A 17950-nucleotide genomic window follows, 5' to 3' on the forward strand; every position below is an offset into this window, starting at 1 on the left:
AGAGAAGATGAATTAATTGTTTCATTAGCTTACCATAGTCCATAATTCCTAGCTTTCACTTATTGTCTATCACCATGATAACTCAATAAAATTAGCATGATTTATAGAAATGTACAAGGAGATTGCAATACACAAAGCATCTGTTCTTTGCTAAATGAGCTTATATGACACATTTCTCAACCCCTAAAAAATATTTCAAATGAAGTACAATTCATTACTGTGGGTTTTATTTTTTTATCTGTTCCAGGAGCACTTCAACACTTCTTTGAAGAACAGTGAAATAAGTATTCGATGCTTGCATTACAACATGTCCTAGAAGTCTTGACCATATTATTACCACACTACCACCTTGAGCACGCAACACACATGGATTCTTGGGTTAAAAAAGACATAAATCTTATCTACTGAACAAAGCAGAGAGACAAAAGAAAAGAAAAAAATACATCTTTTTAGTATTTCTACAGTCTAATTTCTGATTTATTGCTTTTTAAACAGAGTTGAGCAATATATTCAAAACTGCAGAAAAACTTACAATCTCAACCCAGGGACTGAGCCCATATTCCTGTATTTTCTTAGTTGCCTGGCTGCTTCCAGGTCTATTGGGTTTTTATTTTCACTATATTGCGCAGAATAGATCAGAGCAAAAAAAGTTAGAGAAATTAAAAAAACCTAACTATGTATGCAGTAATATTTCGATTGGCTAAACTATTCAAAAGAAGAAAAAATTCTATGCTCAAATGTCAAAGGCTTATATATGTGCATGTGCATAGTTTCATATATATACATATACATATATGTACTGTATATATATATACACAACATCTATATGACTGCAGAAATTATGAAGCCAGAAATTCAATTCTACCTGCTGTGTTGTGTCTAATCTCATTGCATTTCTTTCTATCCCTGTTTTGCTTACGCATAAGTACACTTTCCTTGAGGAAGAAATATTTCTTGAGGAGTAGAAATGCTTTGAAGATTGAGCTGTTGAAATATCTTAAGTGTCCTTTTTCCGTTATTCACAGGGAATAAAATGATATATATTCACAAGGAAGTTGCATGCCAGTAGCTACTATTCTGTATATTTATGAGGAGCTTGTTTCTGTTATCTGATACATTTAGGGGTTTCATTATCCCATACATTTAGACTTCTTCCATCTCCAAAATCTTGGGGTCAAAGAGAGAAAAAAACAACCCAAACCCAACAGAACCCACCTGACACTTCCATTTGGTGATGAGGAATCTACTCTTTGATGTTTCATTCCCATACATTATACTTCAAATATTTTACTCATTAAACGAAGCAAATCTAAGATGTTTTTATGTTTTAGTTTTCTATTTCAATTATGGAGACTAATTGAATGATAAATTGAATAATTGAAGTCAATAGTCCTGTTTATGTTAAACTTTATGGTCAACTCCTCCTTTGCTTTGAAGACAAAAAAAATATATTGCTTTACAGTTGTTATTTAGAGTTTCCCACTGTCTAGAATAAATTTGCTTTCTGGTAATCACCGATCACATGGTGGTTGTATCTTACAAGTATGTCTGGTGTGTTTCCTGTTTTGGGTTCGCTTATAAAACCGAAGAAAAGTTCTCAGAAGCTGGTGGTGGATGGGGAGAGACGGCATTGGCAGCTTTATTACAATTCAATATTTTTTCTGACAAAGGCATAGGGAAAAGAAGAAAACTGCATTAAGCATAATAACAGAAATGAAGGGCTTCAGAGGAGTCTAACTGCACCAAAAAAAGTACCATCTCCATCCAAGGATATTTTGGCCCTTCTCCGTGGTATTGTAAGTTGAAGTTCATCCCCTTCTTCTAATTTTGCAATGCCTGGCAAAAGATTTGGAATATTTTCAGGTTAATATTTCAAGTACATTATTTTAACAAATGGCATTCAAAAAGTCATGACATCTCTTCTTACAAATATAAGGACGGCTGGTGATGAGTGCTTTTTTATCTTTAAGCACAATCTTACAAATTGCAGCCTACCCAAAGCTGACACTCGATGCCTCCTGTGGAGTTGGACCTACTGTGTACTCAGCACTTCACAGTTCGCTTAAGCAAACGCTGCAAAAATTCCTGAGTGGTGTACCCAGATTCCTCATGTTACGGTGATGTGACCGTCAAGGTCAGCACTGTGTATTGCTGGTCCGAGACCACACTGTTCCCACACTGCTGGAGGAGGTCTCATGAGCTTTACCAACCAAATGAAGCTACCAGACATCAGCTGATCCACTGCAACTGCAGAGCACAGAAGTCTGCTTCCTGCCAGCCACACATCAGCTGATACGATAACTGAAAGCACCTCGCCTCCAAGTTGCAGTCACTGAGCTGAAAGCACATCTAACATTTGCTGCGACACATGCTCAACAGCATGAGACATTGCAGTGAGATTTGGTTTTCCAGGTGAAAGAAGAAGGGAATTTGGGGAAGCAGAAACCGTGAAGTGCCAGGATGGAGTAGAGATCCTAGTTAGAAAGTCAGGGGAGTAATGCAAGGGTGAAATAAGAGGATGGGTGAGATTGAGGTCAGTTATGATGCTAGAATGTATGCGTGGAGGGGCAGAAAGTTAGAGAAAGTTTGGAGGACCTCAATTGTGTTGTAGAAAACATTAGTTGAAACTTGGAGCAAGCAGCTTAAATATTAATAACATCTTGAGCAGACAAAGCCTATAGATTGTGGCATATAAACTGCACAGACCATATCACAACTACAGAATTGGGCGAAACTAACCTGGGAGGATGTGAGCTCGTATAAGAAGATGATTGCTTAGTAACTGCTTAGTAACGAAACAGCAAACAAATCAAGCCAATAAAAAAGCAAGACCCCAGACCTCAACGATGCTGTTGGTCTGAACTCCCACATAAGAAGATAGCTCCTAAATATTTTATTGGGATAGCTAAATGTGGAATGCATATGCTCCAACTGCCAATACTTTATATAAAACCATATTTTTTGTAAGTATCATATAATTTTGCAATTAACCAGATCCATGAATGCAGTCCATTTTCTTCAGAGCTGCCACAATACTTAATCACCCAACACTACAGATTCTATTTGATACAGTTTATTTGCAAAGAAAGAAAAGGAAAACGTAGATGTTTACCAGCAGTATAGCAAGAATTATTCGGATAAGACTGAGGCATATTTTGGATGCAACGAAACAATGTCACCAAGCTGAGATCATCACCAAACACGTGGGCCTTCTTCCTCTGTATTAGGTGTCCCATAGCAAATGTTGTATCCGTATATAAAACCTAGGGAATGAAGTGGTGGAGACTTCAAACATATGGTATGGAGACATTAAAAATCCTTTTAAAAGTCAGTTGCTGAAGTGAATGGAGCTTTCTCACCTGGCCATATATGAAAAAATACCCAGTTTCTTTGATCACTATTTTATTTCCTTGTTCTTCCAGAGCTGTTCCACGTTTGAAGCTCAGAAGCCAAGGGACAATGCTTGAATCATCTAAAAGAAACAATAATTTTGGGTAATCAGAAAGAAAAGTTACTTTCTTCATTTTCATCTGCCAACAATGAACAAAACTGATTTCTAGTCAAGACTTCCAGTCTCGTTAGATGGATTTCCCCACTGAAAAGAGGATATTTGCAAAAGCTGTCCAGATGCAAGAACCTCTTGTTTGTTTGGGGTTTTTTTAATTCAGTGACATAACCCAGTTATTTACTGGTTTGAAGTTAGGTAGAATTTGATGGAAGAGTTAATACATGGAAGAATTAGCTATAAATCATGGAACATATTCTTACCTTTCTGTTGGATATCACTTTTGCTGTCAGCGATCAGTTGCAAGCAGGCCTGCAGCACTGCAAAGTGAAATCATTTTTAAATCAAAGCAATATAAATTGGTAATAGAATAGAGTAAGCTTTCTGAAACATCTTTTTTTTTTTAAAAAAAAAGGAAGACATGAAAAAAAAACCCTATCTTTTCTCAGGCTACCATTTCTTGGAAAACATAACCTATTGATTTCAACACAGATCTTACTCAAACATGCCAAAACAAAATTCAGACCACAGCATGTACTAGATAACTTTGAGAGATCACGCAGCGAAGCAGGAGGCCTCAGATACTACTCAGGCTACTGCACAAATGATCAAAAAACCACCCCCAACCCAACCAAGCAGTTGTTTTAATCTCTGGTCCTCTAGAACTGAAAAAAGTAGCAGTAAGCCAAATAAGCTAGGAATCGTAAGCTTGATTAGTCTTAATTTTCTAAGCAAAAGCTCAAAAAAAATCCCCCAACTCCGTCAGCTATGACAGATACCAGATTTTCAAGTGATGTTTACTAAATTTTTTAAAGAAGTTAGTTTCCAGTCATAGCTGCTGTAACATATTAGTCATATATACATGGCACTTTCAAAACAAAATCTCAAAATCCATATATATGTACTTTCAATATGCTTACAGATATTCACACTCAGTCAACCTATACTAAGAGGGAAGGTACAGAGATGACTGTTAGCAAATTAATGCACACATAATGAGCAGCTTAGTATCAGCCAAAACTAATGCATTACTCAAAACTGTAAAGACTGGCGATGCTAATGAGAAACTAGGAGTTTGATCAGTGAAAAATATTGCAGCACATTAAAATATAGGCTTGCAAGTGAAACTAAAGTATTGCTAAGCATAAATGTCAGGGAACAGGATAAAAGAGAAGAATTGTAGAATATGTTAGGTTGGAAGGGACCTTTAAAGGTCATCTAGTCCAACCCCCCTGCAGTAAGCAGGGACACCTTTGACTAGGTAACTAAAGGAGAGTTGAATTTGCTTACAACAGATTTTAATGTAAACATCTGGTTCTAGTGCTACTGTGAAGGTTGGAAAAGAGAGTGGCAACATTTACTGCACTTGAAAGACACCAAATTAATTTACTAAGAGTCAAGAGAAGAATATTCAGATGTGGATTGCTGACTCTGCATTTTGATTCACCTCTTTTCAGGGAAGAAGGCTGTGAGTCATATTTGTCCACTCTTTCCTATAACGGGCTGTGCCCTACTCCATGGGCTCTTTTTCTACATCTGCCAGTGGTACCCACACGTGCAACCAAGTGTCCAACAGCACAGAACTCTCCCTGCACACCAGGCAGTGAGAGGATTTGAGTAGAAAGCAGCCTCTCTCTGAATGTGACTCCCTTCCAAGGGAGCTGGCCTGAATATACCAGAAAAGGACTGGATGCTCACCAGCACTGGCAGCCAACCAAGAGTTGAGCGCAAGTCTGGGAACTCTCCAATGTCACAATGATCGCACAACCCCTGACCCCTGCTTGTATTAATGGGAAACACTATCCTGTCAGCTCTCTACACTAGAATGTGTCCTCGGGTTCTATCAATGCTCATCGATAACATGCCAAAAATCTATAGATTTTCAAACCAAGAACTTGAAGGCACCTGAATTCCTTGCCTTTGATAAGGAATAAAAAAAACAAGCCAACACAAAATTGAAAAAGGTATTATACTTTAGTCATTTTTTATCACACTTGTGAGCATCAGAATTTTCTAAAGAAAGAAGCTCCAAAATTAAATAAAAATTAGATTTTCTGGAGTCACCCAACAGATCTAATCAGGCATTTTATTTCATGAGGTATGCATTCACTCTCCTTTGGAGCAAAGTGCCTTCATAGTGAATAGAATTTGCTGATTCCCTGGTATTTCAGTAAGCTAAATCTAAATTTGCATTCCTGCTTTTGAAAGAACCCACTTGTGTCACCACAAGATTTTTCACTAACCAAAGAAAGGATTTATGATTCACACTGTCCCGCTGTTGGGTCCATGGGATACCAATGAGTAGTGCCCAGAAGCAGTGAAAGTTATTGCTACTTTAAGAACTCTTGCTAAACTTGCTTGGCAAACTGGAATGACAGACTCAAAACTATCCCAATTCATAGTTTGCAAGTCTGGATTCACGTTTCAGTTGTTTGCAGCATCGAAATATTGCTCATCATTGCTGAGAACTGCTACGCGGTAATTAAAATCAGCAAGTTCAGCACAGTCTGAGATCTCTTTAAAACACAAACCAACACTCCTTTATTCTATAGATATCAAATCTACATATATTCTTTAAAAAAAAACCAAACAACTTACTGTGTGGGGTCTTTTTTGCGTGTCTATGCAGACAGAAATAAGGCTCTGCACAGTAAAGTAAGCTTGCTTTTCATGGAGAAAGGCAGCGTCAATCATGACAATAAAGAGAACAGAATTTGGCACAGTGGCTGTTTTACTGACAGGTACAAAGAACAAATAATATCTAAAAAAAGAGTTTGAGTGACTGAGCAACAACATGCTTCAAAAAACATTCAGAAGCCAAGACTGATGCATAACTATATGCAGTATATACAAGCGCTTCACTTTGACCTCAGCAGAACTACATACATGCTTAAAATTAAGTATTTCATTGTGACACATTCAGAGTAACCAACACTACTATTAAGGAGATATGGATTATATAGAGTGCATTTTCTCAGTAAATTCAGAGGGCTTTTCAGTAAAAAGTTAACATGGTTAAGAAATGTTAGGAATTCTATTCCAAGAACCCAAATCTTACCTGAAATACACTATCAAGAATATATGCACTACAAAATATGGGTTGAACAGCTACTGATACTCAGTACTGACAGTGCTGAGCAGAGTAAGTTAAGGGATCTACCTGGATGCCCTTCAGGCCGGTGTAAATCAAACCTGAGCATCAGATCTGCAATCGTGAGGATATTTGTATAATCACTAATGCAAGCAGAATACAGGATTTGTAAAATATGCCTTAAACGTGTAAAAATATCTAGAGTGTCACCACGAGGCCTAGCCATAGAAGCCTTAGCAAATCTAGAATGATAAAGCATGCCCCATCCTCTTGTGACTTCATATAATAGATTTGCTTTGATAAGCAGGCTTTTTTTTATTTTTTTTCTTTTTAACCGCTCCGGAGGGTGTGGGTGGGGAGAAGAACATGTCAGAGTGTCTCTTCTTCCATGAACAGAACACCCAATTCTGAAGAAGTCCGAGACTCCAGATGCCTTTATAAACCACAGCCAGCACATAAAAGGATGTGATCTCTACTGGTTGAGCAATGTAGCCACGATTATAAAAAAAAAAAAAAAAAAAAAAGCTTTTGCAACAGGATAGGAACCCGGCCTTCTGCATATATGCACCATTTAAGACCTGACATTAGCAAAAGCAAATTTACCCTTCCATGTGAGTTTTTCTGTTATTTAACTTGTGTAGTCAATTGAATATTTTGCAATCCGACTTCATAATCCCTCCAGACAAAATGTCAAGTTTATTGTCTGTGATCTCATGCATAAATTGTAAAGCTTCGATGTCTGTGGCCTGAGGCATCTATCACAAATTTTGCTGAAATCACCACAATAAAAACCTGAACTTTAAATAACAGACCTGCTTGCTTAGGTTCCTTTTTTGGTCTAGATCTGTTTTCTGTAGACTTCCCACAGCGTGCTTAATCATTAGATAATTCAATTTTATAAACAATATGCAAGTTCATGAACAATTTGTAGTTCTTCCCTTAACTTCTTTGTTTCTCATTACACAAGATCCTTTTGTTTGTGCATTTTTATAAGCTGGCTAATGTGGTGCTTTTTAACTAAGAAGCATTTATACAGCATTAGTCATGGGTTAAGTTAGTCCCTGCATTAAAATGGCTTGGTCATAGTTTCGGATATGACGCAGATCTAACAAGTATCTTCAAAGTATTGGTAGCACTATTTTCACTTTAACAGCATTGCCAGTAACATATTGCAGTCAGAGCAACAAGGAGATTGTTTACAAAGAAATAAGAATACTTCAGGTTGAGTCCTATTACACATTGTACAGCAGGATATTGGTTGTAAAAAAATAGAGCCTATTTTGTGTATTTTTGATTGCAGTGTTCTGCTTGATATACCACACTGATTTGTTTATTCAGCAAGTGGTATTCATTCTTGATGTAAAATTGCAGGCGTTGTATCAAAGTCATTTTCTGTCCTTTCACATAGAAGGGCAGACTTCCTTTGGAGTTAGACTGTCAGCAGAAACAAAATGAATAACTTCTCTTTTCAAGAAGCAGACCTTTTTCTTTTATTTTTATTAAGAGAACCCTTTATTTCCCCTCTTCAAACAATAAAATATTTTGAGTATTTGCTGAGGGGATTTTATATGTGGCATGTGGTTTCTTGATTCGAAAATCACTGAACACAAGTTCCACTTGTAAAAGTTCTCACCATTCCTCTGTCACAGAGATCTCAACCAACAATGTACGGAGTCAAAATCCTTTTAAGCAGAAAATGTACCAATTTGCCAGTAAGGCAACTATGCCAAGAACAGTGGCCAAATTCTCACAACTTATACACTATCCTTGCATGGTAATAGTTATTCCCCATGGACATGACTGATATTGGGGTAGAATCCAGTAACTGCTATTAAAAAAAGAAAAATATTCCCACGTCACATGTCAAGTTATGCAGCCTCCACACTTCATGGAATCACCTAGAATTTCTCTTCAATTCCTTCCACATACACAGTCAGACTGGTTGAGATGGATGACCTCAATACACCAAAGTAAAAATAGTCCACGTGTGCTCCAATCTGCCTAACGTTGCCTGAATTTGAGTTTCCAGAAGACCTGATGCTCACCTCCCCAGCTGGCTGCGGGAATCAGAATCCCACAACAATGATCAAAATGAGGCACAGAGAGTGTAATTGAACCTTGACATTTGCACATGGAACTGCCTGAGGTAATGGAACCTATAGCTTGTTCCTGGACTCAAGAGCATGTACAACTTAGGGAGAAACAAGCAGACAAGGCAATCAATAATTGTGAGCAGGGTATAAAAATTCAGGAGAGATTGTGTTGCATAGTGATTTTCCTCAGCAGGCAAAATTTATAAAAGGAAACACAAATATGAAAAATTATTTCTGTTCTTATGTGTCCTGATATGGCATTTGACAGAAGTGGTTAGATCTATCTGCCTGCATATTAATAATGTGTACCTTCCAAAACCACCCATTAACTCCTACTCATTGCATCAAGAGCTGCAGTTCTGACTGCTAACTGTACAGATTTATTTGAAATTTGTGCTTGAAACCTAGCTCTTCAAGCTACTTGAGCTGGAAATTTTCTCAAGACACAAAATGTACAACTACTGATGACTAATAGTTTTATGCATGAACACAGATAAATATGCATGAAAGGACAACATAGTGTTAGATCCATTTTCATTCAATTGCCTTTTTAATTAGAATTCTAATTTGTGGCAAATTTCATGCATACAACATCAAGCAGACAGAAAAAAATTAAAATGGAAATTCCATATGCTCAAGAAGGGATGTGCTGGGCTTCAAAAGAATGATGAGCCATCCATTTTTGGAATTTAATAAATAAATGAATAAATAACCCAAAATGCAACCACGACTATTTATAAATGAAATAATGGGTTTATGTTTTACTTCTGCTCTTTGATGAACCACAAGAGAAGAAACTGTGCGTCAGTGACATTTTCAGGTATCCACTTTTTAATTAATTGGTTCCTGTTAAAGTGAAATTACAGGCCAACAATCAATTGTGAGACCACACTCTCCTTTGAAACCTTGTTGAAACAAACAGAAATAGGACAAGAACAAGGCACCTCACTCAGTACCCTAATGTACCTGCCATTGTACCAGAATGTGTGCAGCGCATCTGCGTGTCTATTTGGAGGATGTCAGGATTCTGGTACTCAGAAATAGATGCAAGAACACCAAAATGCAGAGCTAAGAATTCTCTGTACATGACCAATTAGCAGACAGGATTCAGCACCATGAACAACACCACGTTCTCTTATTTCACTCTGCTAAAAGAAAATTTAACATTGAATGGTAGGTTCATTGGTCATCAGTGAAATTTGGTCTGAGAAAACATCTTACTGAATTCTGACAAGCTTAATGTGTTGTAATTAGAGCAGGCAGAAAGGTAATCCTGTCTAACAGATGACCTTTTATATAAACACAACATTTTTTTCTTTTTATATACAAAAATATGATGGTCATATTAGAAAACAGTTTTGCCTTAGGTCAAAGCATGTAGGTTTTCCCTTCTAAGTGAGTGTTAATATTCAGTTCTGTCATCCATCCCAGACAATTATATCTTTAGAAAAACCCCTGAACTTAGAGAAATAAGTAGCTTAATTAGCAATTGATGTGAATAAAGGTAAACAAGTAAAGGTAAATAGGTGTAATCAGAGGTTATGTGCTACCTGATGAGAAGAATCCTAAATTTGCCAGCCCAGGTAAGGACCCCAAAGCCCTCCTCTCCCTCACACACCCTCCAGTAGCAATAAGAGTAAAGGTGAAAGATTCCATGGAGGGAAATGGATAACTTGCAGAGTACTGACACTACTAACATATATTTTAAAAAAGATATGCCTCCTGATTTTTGATGACACCTATGCTTTGGATCACTACTTTTATTTGGGAAATGCTAGAGGGGGGAGAGTAGGGAAGATCTGTGGTTCCTGTGATAGGAAATAGGCTACAAGAAATAGAATTTTAGCAATCTTGTCCGCAGCCCTGTTTGTGAAATCACTCTTAGCCAAGACCCTGAACCAAAGATTATTACTGAAATAGAATAAATTCCATTTAAACTTCTGGATTTTGGGTTTGTCCTAAATGAATATTCTGTTTTGAGAATATTGGAGGTAAGTAGAGAGTGGTTATCCTCTAGATACCAGCTTCCATCAGTTAAACCAATCTAAAAGTACAGTCCCTTCCAACCCAGACCATTCTATGATTCTATGATAAAAGGACCAAACTGCTTTAGCAACTCAGAAACATTTTGAGTTACTTGATGCAATGAGAGCATGTATGCAAATTGTCACAATAAAATTCTGTATTTCATCTTATCAGGCATGTTTGTGTTTTGAAAGAGAAAAACAAAGCAAACAAAAAAAAAAAGGTGGTCATTTTATCCCCAAAGGGGGCAAATACATCCCATTAATATTTCACCATTACAATACCTATCAGATGTCTTTTTTTTATGGAGCACAGTCTTCAGTGTTCTCTGCAGAACCTTACTGGTGCTGCAGAGACATGCATCTTATTGGATACATGTCTTTATTAATTTTGCTAATTATGTTCATAAGTAATTTCAATGTGGAAATGATGCTGAACTAAGGAATTCCATGTAATCTGTTTCTTTTGACAGGTACAAGCCAGATTTTCTCTTTGAAAACTCCTACCTCCCCAAAATCAAAGCTTTCTTGTTACTTCTCTCTTTTAGGATGAGCGTGTTTTCCCAGAAAAACGACTCGGCATTTTTAATATTAGCTTTCCCTCCCTACTATTGATCAGAGATAAACAAGGCAGGCATTATCTTGAGTTGAGACTGATTGATTAAGAACAGAGCAATTTACAATCTGAACTATTTCAATTTCAACTCTACCACATCATACAGAAATACCCCCATCACAAGAAGATTTGGGATGTAATGTTGAAGTTCAACCTGTGGATAGCATGAATATCTAGTGCCTTTGACAGTATGGCAGCCAGTAAGAGAATATAACTACAATTAGCATCATTTATCCAGCAATAGTTGTAAAAAACTTTAATGGGCTCTGGGAGCACAGATCAGCTGACAGAAGATGCAAGTATCCAACTGCAGCATCCCAACCCACTCCACCGGGTGCTATTTACCTGTTTCTTCTGTTTGGTCAACAGCCCTTCTCCCCCTGTTTTTGCTCCCGTTCCAGATTTCCTTTTGGAAGCTCTCAGCTGGGTCAGGACCAGGAAACCCCTTCTCCTAGTGGGAAGAAGCAACAATCAGTGAAAGCAGCCTCACGCTGGCTCATCCCCTGCAAGCCAAAAGCCACCCCTCCAGCTTACCTGCCTGGCACCAGCTGCAGATACTTGCAGGAAGGAAGAAACAGGGGTACCCGCTATATTTTCCTCAGTGGACACGGGTGGCCGGTCTAGCGGAGACCTTGCCCGGACCCTGTAGATCAGCCCGCTGCGCAGAGCTTCTAGTTCTGTTTTCAGGGTGATAACATGGTAAAAAGACACTGCTGCAAGACAAGAGGACAGGAGCATTGCAAGCCACAGGAATGTGACAGAAAAAAGTCTTGTGGCGCCTGAAGCAGCACCAGGGGGGGCAGAAGGAGAGGAGGCGGTATCCTTCTGCTGGATGACGTGCACACAGTCCACGGATTTCATCGCTGCTCTTTCCTCACTAAAGCCAGAGGGAGAGTTCAGCTGTCCCCTTCCGAGGTGCAATCCATGTTACCAGTTGCTCTCTGAAACTAAGGGCATCCAGAATAAGTGAACAAAACGCCCAGATCATTTCCTGTCATATGAAGCTGTCGATAGAACCATTAAACTTAATGTACAGAGTGAACGTCCAAGATTCGGTCACCGTTTAGTTTTCTTCTTTCTGTGCTGCATTTTGGAAATGAATACTTACTCATGAGCTGCTTGCTCAACCTACCTTCCTCCTTTCACTTTCAACTATTTATTTATGTGGCAGCTTGCCATGATCTTTAAATTTAGGCACGCCCGGTACCACTGGTAACTTAGAGCCTTACCTAGAAGCGCAAAAACAATGTGAAGTTTCCTGGAAGCATATCATACACGTATGACAACACATGTGCCTCTGTGTGTGCGTAGGTATTTAAGTGTACTGTGTATATATATTGTTTCATATATATTTTTATATATATATTCATATCTAAAATGCCTATATGCCTACAGAGAGGGCAACCTACTCAAACAAAAAATTTTTGTGGTTTCCTGAACCCTATAGTGAAAAGCATTCCCAGGCATGAGTAACAAATTACTGGTCTCTCAACTGTATGAAGCTGCAGATTTTGCAGTTATGTATATCATACTAATTTGAAAAGGTAGGGATTTTTATTAAACTTACCTAATAAATATAGTTTCTCTATGGAGTTCAAGGGCCTGGGTTAATGCAAAAGGGGACAAAGAGAAGCAGGGAGAGGAAACATAGGGTGGGGAACTAGAAGGTTGAGAACCAGAAGATGAGAAAGAGAGGGGAAAATTAGAACAGAGTGGGTACAGGACAGCCAAGTATAGAAGAAAGGTAACATTTAGAAAATTAAAAAAAAAAAAAACCAAACCAACAAACCCCCAAACTTTACACATGCAAACTTATGCTTTTTAGGTGAATTCTGGGTGTCTAGATTAAACTCATCTTAAAACTCTTGCATTAGGAATTCCTTTCTTCTCTGGAGCAGCAAGGCTACCTAAACATCCTAAATATGTTCATATGCTTTTTTTATTTCTTCTCACACAAAATTAAAGTTCTACTCTTTTGTTAAAAGTTTCAATGGTCTGGGGAAAAATATGAAAAGCATTACAATTAGAGCTAAAATCAACAGGTTAACCCTACCACTGGGATCTAATTTTTTTTTTTTTTTTACCATGTAAGTAGTCTTTATCTTTGCAAAAGAGAGAACAGGTCTATCTGAACACTATCTGTATAAGTAATCTGAATGACAACACTTGTCACAGTTGATTCTGTTGGGAAGGAGAAAGAAGAAGGTGCAATAATAGACCGGCAACTTCCGTAGCCTCTCCCATTTCTTAAGACTATGAGAAATTGAGGTTTATTATAGGTTTTATCATCTTCCGTTGTGATGCAAAGTACTCTTTTCCTTACTTTGCCACTTCTAGCAGCCACCCAATATCCTGCACAGATGAGTAATTCTTTTCCTAAATGCATAGGAAAATAAAATATCCCAAGTGTCTTAATACGCATCTAGAAGGCACATGCCTGCTGGGAGAAACAACACAGAAATCAGTGCAGGACAGAATAAGGGCAGAAAACAAGACCTGTTCTGTACATACTTTCAAGGCTAAGTTAAGGTGTAAATGGGGTTTCATTTTGAAAGAAATATAAGATGAACTAAGGTAGGGATTTTTTTTTTTAAAAGAAGCAGCAATTATTAGGACTAAGCAGACATGCCTTGAAATATCACTAGACATCAGAACAGTAACAGCCTAGTACTGACTGTGTTCCAAAAATAAAATGACAGTTGGAAAAGAAATGCTATTTAAGAAAATTAAACCAAGTATGAGAATGAAAGTTATAACTAGCTATCCAGAAATACTGAGAAACAATTGTTGGTGAGGTCTCTGCGGTCATTAATGTGGAAGAAAATAGCAGACAGGTATATAATTAGCATCACTCCAGTCACTTCTAGAGAAATTAGGCTGTTCCCAAGCCTCCATACCTTCTTTAAATGGGGTCATTATTTGGCCTGACAAAGTAATTGTGGTGACACAGAGGACTCCTGTAAGACATCTGGCTTTATCATAGAATCACAGAATCACAGAATGGTTTGGGTTGGAAAGGACCCCACACTAGACCAGGTTACCCAGAGTGCCATCCAACCTGGACTTGAACATTGCCAGGGAGGGGGCAGGCACAGCTTCTCTGGGCAACCTGTGCCAGGGCCTCACCACCTCCTCACAGGGAAGGATTTCTTCCTAACATCTAATATAAATCTGCCCTCCTTCATCTTAAAGCCATTAGCCCCTGTCCTACCACTCCACACCCTTGTTAACCACACCTTCCTGGCTCTCCTGTAGGCCCCTTCAGGTACTGGGAGGCTGCTATAAGACCTCACCAGAGCCTCTCCTTCTCCGGGCTGAACAAGCTCAACTCTCTCACCCTGTCTTCATAGGAGAGGTGCTCAATGCTTACAATCAGGATAAATGAGAATTTCAAAGGGGAGATGAAGAAAATCAGAACTGCCCACACATGGCAAATTATTACATTCAACAGGCATTTCTAGTTGAGTAGCAAAGGAATCAATCTCATTGCAACCTTGTATTGTTCTATACCTTCATAGGCAGTTAAGTGGTTTGAAAGAAAGTATAATTTTGAACAGCTTTTGTTATGACAAAAGAATAGCAGAACAATCAATAATGACAGTGAGGTATCAATCATGAGAAACATGAATTTCCTAGAAATATACTGAGATAACCCACCTCCATTTTAACACGACCAAATGAAGCTTCAGTAAATTACCAACTACTAATAGTATTAAAGTAAATACTCAGAGAAATTACTTAAAAAAACCCCCAAAACAAAGAAAACAGAGAAAACATAACAGTTGCAGAGCCTAGATCCTGGAGTCAGTGTCTCAATGCTTGCCACTATGTCTTGTCACAACATACTGACTTTATGATTCCTCTTGTTGGTAAAGCTGCAAAGCAGTCCTTAACCTGCTGAAAGCCAAGGCAATGAGATTAATGCATGTGCTGTCTCTTCTGCATTTAAACTAAGGTATGACTAGAGATGACTAAGGAGTGCTCAGATCAGTCTTCCATTAACAGGTATAGAAGGGTGTGAAACTTGCATGTTGAAACAGAAGTGTAGTATTTGTATATTATTAAGGAAAAATAAGAGGAAACAGTAATTGTGCTTTTGTATCAACAAAACTTTTTACATATAGCTACAACTACCAAAACTAAACACTGAAAAAGGTTCTGAACATAAATCCAGAATGAGTATGAGAGGCCTAAAGAACTTATCACAGAAACGGTATTCAGTTTGTGGTTAGCAGCCTGCTTCTACTGGCCAGCTTCCCTGAAAACCCTTTCTGCAAAAGTTTGCACCATAATAACTGGTATTGGCTTGAGACAAGACCTCAAGATGCATGCAATAAAACCTTAGAGCAAGAAGTGACCACCTCAAGAACAGTTCAAAGTAGCATTTTCCAAACTATTTCTAATAAAGAAGATGCAACTGAATTAAACTTCAGAAACCTAATCCTGGCCATCTAACTCTGGAAACAAATAGGAATAAACCATTGCAATAAAGGGTAATAATAATATGAAAGTATGGTCCTATTTTGCATGCTCAGGACTGTTGACCCATGCGCACACAGCAAATCCAACCATTTAGTGCTTCATTAAGCCAAAGAATAAGCCATATTTAACTCATATTGACTTACTAAGGGATCCTTGTAATTTACCTGAGGGAAAGCATTAGGAAATGCCTTGGCTAGCCCAAGAGTTTTACTTAGCCAAGTCTTTTACTTTGGGGAAAAAGAAAAATCTTTTAGGTAAAACTCAAAATAATAATAAAAACCCCAACACATTACCACTGAAGACTCCTGATGGTGAGAATTTTTCATTAGGAGAAACGCATTCTGAACAAAATCAAGGTTGGTTAAAACTTCCAAGCAGAAACAAACCCTGTCATTTCTGCAAGCAATTAATTGTTTTTCATTTCCGTTATGCAGTGTATCAGATCAAATGATCAAGATGGGCCCTGCTAACCTGCAAATTTATAAAACATCATCACTACATCTGCGGGGCACCAAGGCAGAGATAGTAAGCAATCACACAGGAAATTTGTGGTTGAACCAGAAACTGAACTCTTGATTTCCTGAAATCCATTACTGTACTTTAACCACAAAAGCACCTTCTTTGAGGGGGGAGGAAAAACCCATAATAAATTTTAACATACAAAAGAGAAGCGGATAATTCGAGTACAAGGACTTGGATAAACCCCAATTTACTGGAGAAATGTAGAAGTTTACTTAAAAACAAATGTTTTGGTTTTAAAAGGGGGGTGGTGCAGATGCTGCAAGCCAGAGATCCAGGCAAACACTGCCGGCTATACTGAAAGTATGCCTCCAGTGGCAAAGGTCCAACTTCACATTCTTTTGAAGTGGCCACAAAATGAAACTGGTCCCCGAGGTTATTACATAAAGAAAAAGGCCACAGTAGCTTGCCTTTCTACCCAAGACAGGGCAGCAAACAGACAGAGGAACAAAGTAGTAACAGAGATTCCATTTTAACCACATTTCACCTCCAGACCCTTCTGAAGATGGACCAAGTGGATGAACCGTTTTGGAGATGAGAATAAATCCCTTAGGACAGTTTTTTGCTATCAGAGGTATCTGTATTAAGAGTATTCACAGACAGCCCTCTGAAGCAGTACACATTCCCTTGGAAGACACTTAGTTCTTTCAGCCATTCAATACAATTTACACAGTAGCAAAACCAGGTATGTTCCTGCCTCCTATGTGGACCCAAAAATCACTTTAATTGTAGATACTGTGCTCCTGTGCCTGTGTTATCTTACATCCTACCATCTTAAATTTTAGGAAGTTGTCAAATACCTTGCAAGGAAAGGATGTGTTATACAAAGTTAAAGCTTTATTTGATATATCACCTTGTTAGAACAAGAAAAAAAAATCCTACAAGACTTTTCTGAAGCAAGAGACATACTCTTTTTGCCTCCTCATTTCAAAATTGCCTAGGATACCACAAGTGTCTCTGCACATTTTAGATAGACCATGCTTGATTTATTCCTTGCCTAAGACTTTCTCTACACATTTAGACAATTTGGGTCCATATCTGTCATGCACACTAAACAAAGTAAACACACAGCTGACATGGAGGCATCATTACTTTTTACACGGTTATTACAGTGCTTTCAAAGAGAATAAGAAATGGCACAGGAAAGAAAAGCAATTATTTTAAGTATCTCTCAAAGTATGCAGCAGAACCAACAAGAAATACAAAGTAACTTTTAAAATACATAAAATATAAAAGGAAAAGACAAGATTTACATACTACAGCAGCTTAATGCCAGCCTCCTTCCCCACACCCCCAAGAGTTTATAGCAATTCCTTCTTACTGCACAGGGAAATGGGAGCTCTGTCATACAGCTGTAGCTCACTTCTCTTACAGCCTCACTGGCTTGGCTACCCAGCAACACAGATTATTGCATTTCTCCACCTCTTTGACACTATACAACGTGACATTTTTTTTCACAGATGGGCTAAATAATGCATTTGTATGGCAGCAAAACAAACAAGGAGCCATAGCCCTCCATGTGGGAGTGGCCACACTGCTGCAGCTACAGCCTGAGGACCTTTAAAGAAGGCACAGGACAAGGGATCCAAATATTTTCAAATCATAACGCTATTTCTTCAT

The 17950-nt window shown here is 38.1% G+C and overlaps 1 protein-coding gene across 1 annotated transcript; it reads right to left on the reverse strand.

The window, feature by feature from the left end:
- Positions 1 to 1702: 1702 nt before the first annotated feature.
- On the reverse strand, positions 1703 to 12205 carry TNFSF13B (TNF superfamily member 13b). Its single transcript, XM_084267196.1, has 6 exons — positions 11864 to 12205; positions 11675 to 11780; positions 3769 to 3825; positions 3360 to 3472; positions 3113 to 3263; positions 1703 to 1836 (listed from the first exon to the last, which is right to left on the reverse strand). The coding sequence occupies exons 1-6, from the start codon at positions 12188 to 12190 to the stop codon at positions 1724 to 1726; spliced, it is 867 nt and encodes a 288-aa protein (XP_084123322.1). The 5' UTR covers positions 12191 to 12205; the 3' UTR covers positions 1703 to 1723.
- Positions 12206 to 17950: the final 5745 nt, after the last annotated feature.

Source organism: Gallinula chloropus (assembly GCF_964237585.1).
Source record: "Gallinula chloropus genome assembly, chromosome: 1".
Taxonomy (NCBI): Eukaryota; Metazoa; Chordata; class Aves; order Gruiformes; family Rallidae; genus Gallinula; species Gallinula chloropus.

Bases quoted from the DNA above. Each gene is read 5' to 3' on its own strand.
- TNFSF13B (XM_084267196.1), bottom strand. From the start codon at position 12,190: ATGAAATCCGTGGACTGTGTGCACGTCATCCAGCAGAAGGATACCGCC. The intron at 11,781-11,863 runs GTAAGCTGGAGG...TCTTCCCACTAG, and splicing joins CTGCAGCTGGTGCCAGGCAG to GAGAAGGGGTTTCCTGGTCC. The intron at 3,473-3,768 runs GTAAGAATATGT...TGTTTCTTTTAG, and splicing joins AAGTGATATCCAACAGAAAG to ATGATTCAAGCATTGTCCCT.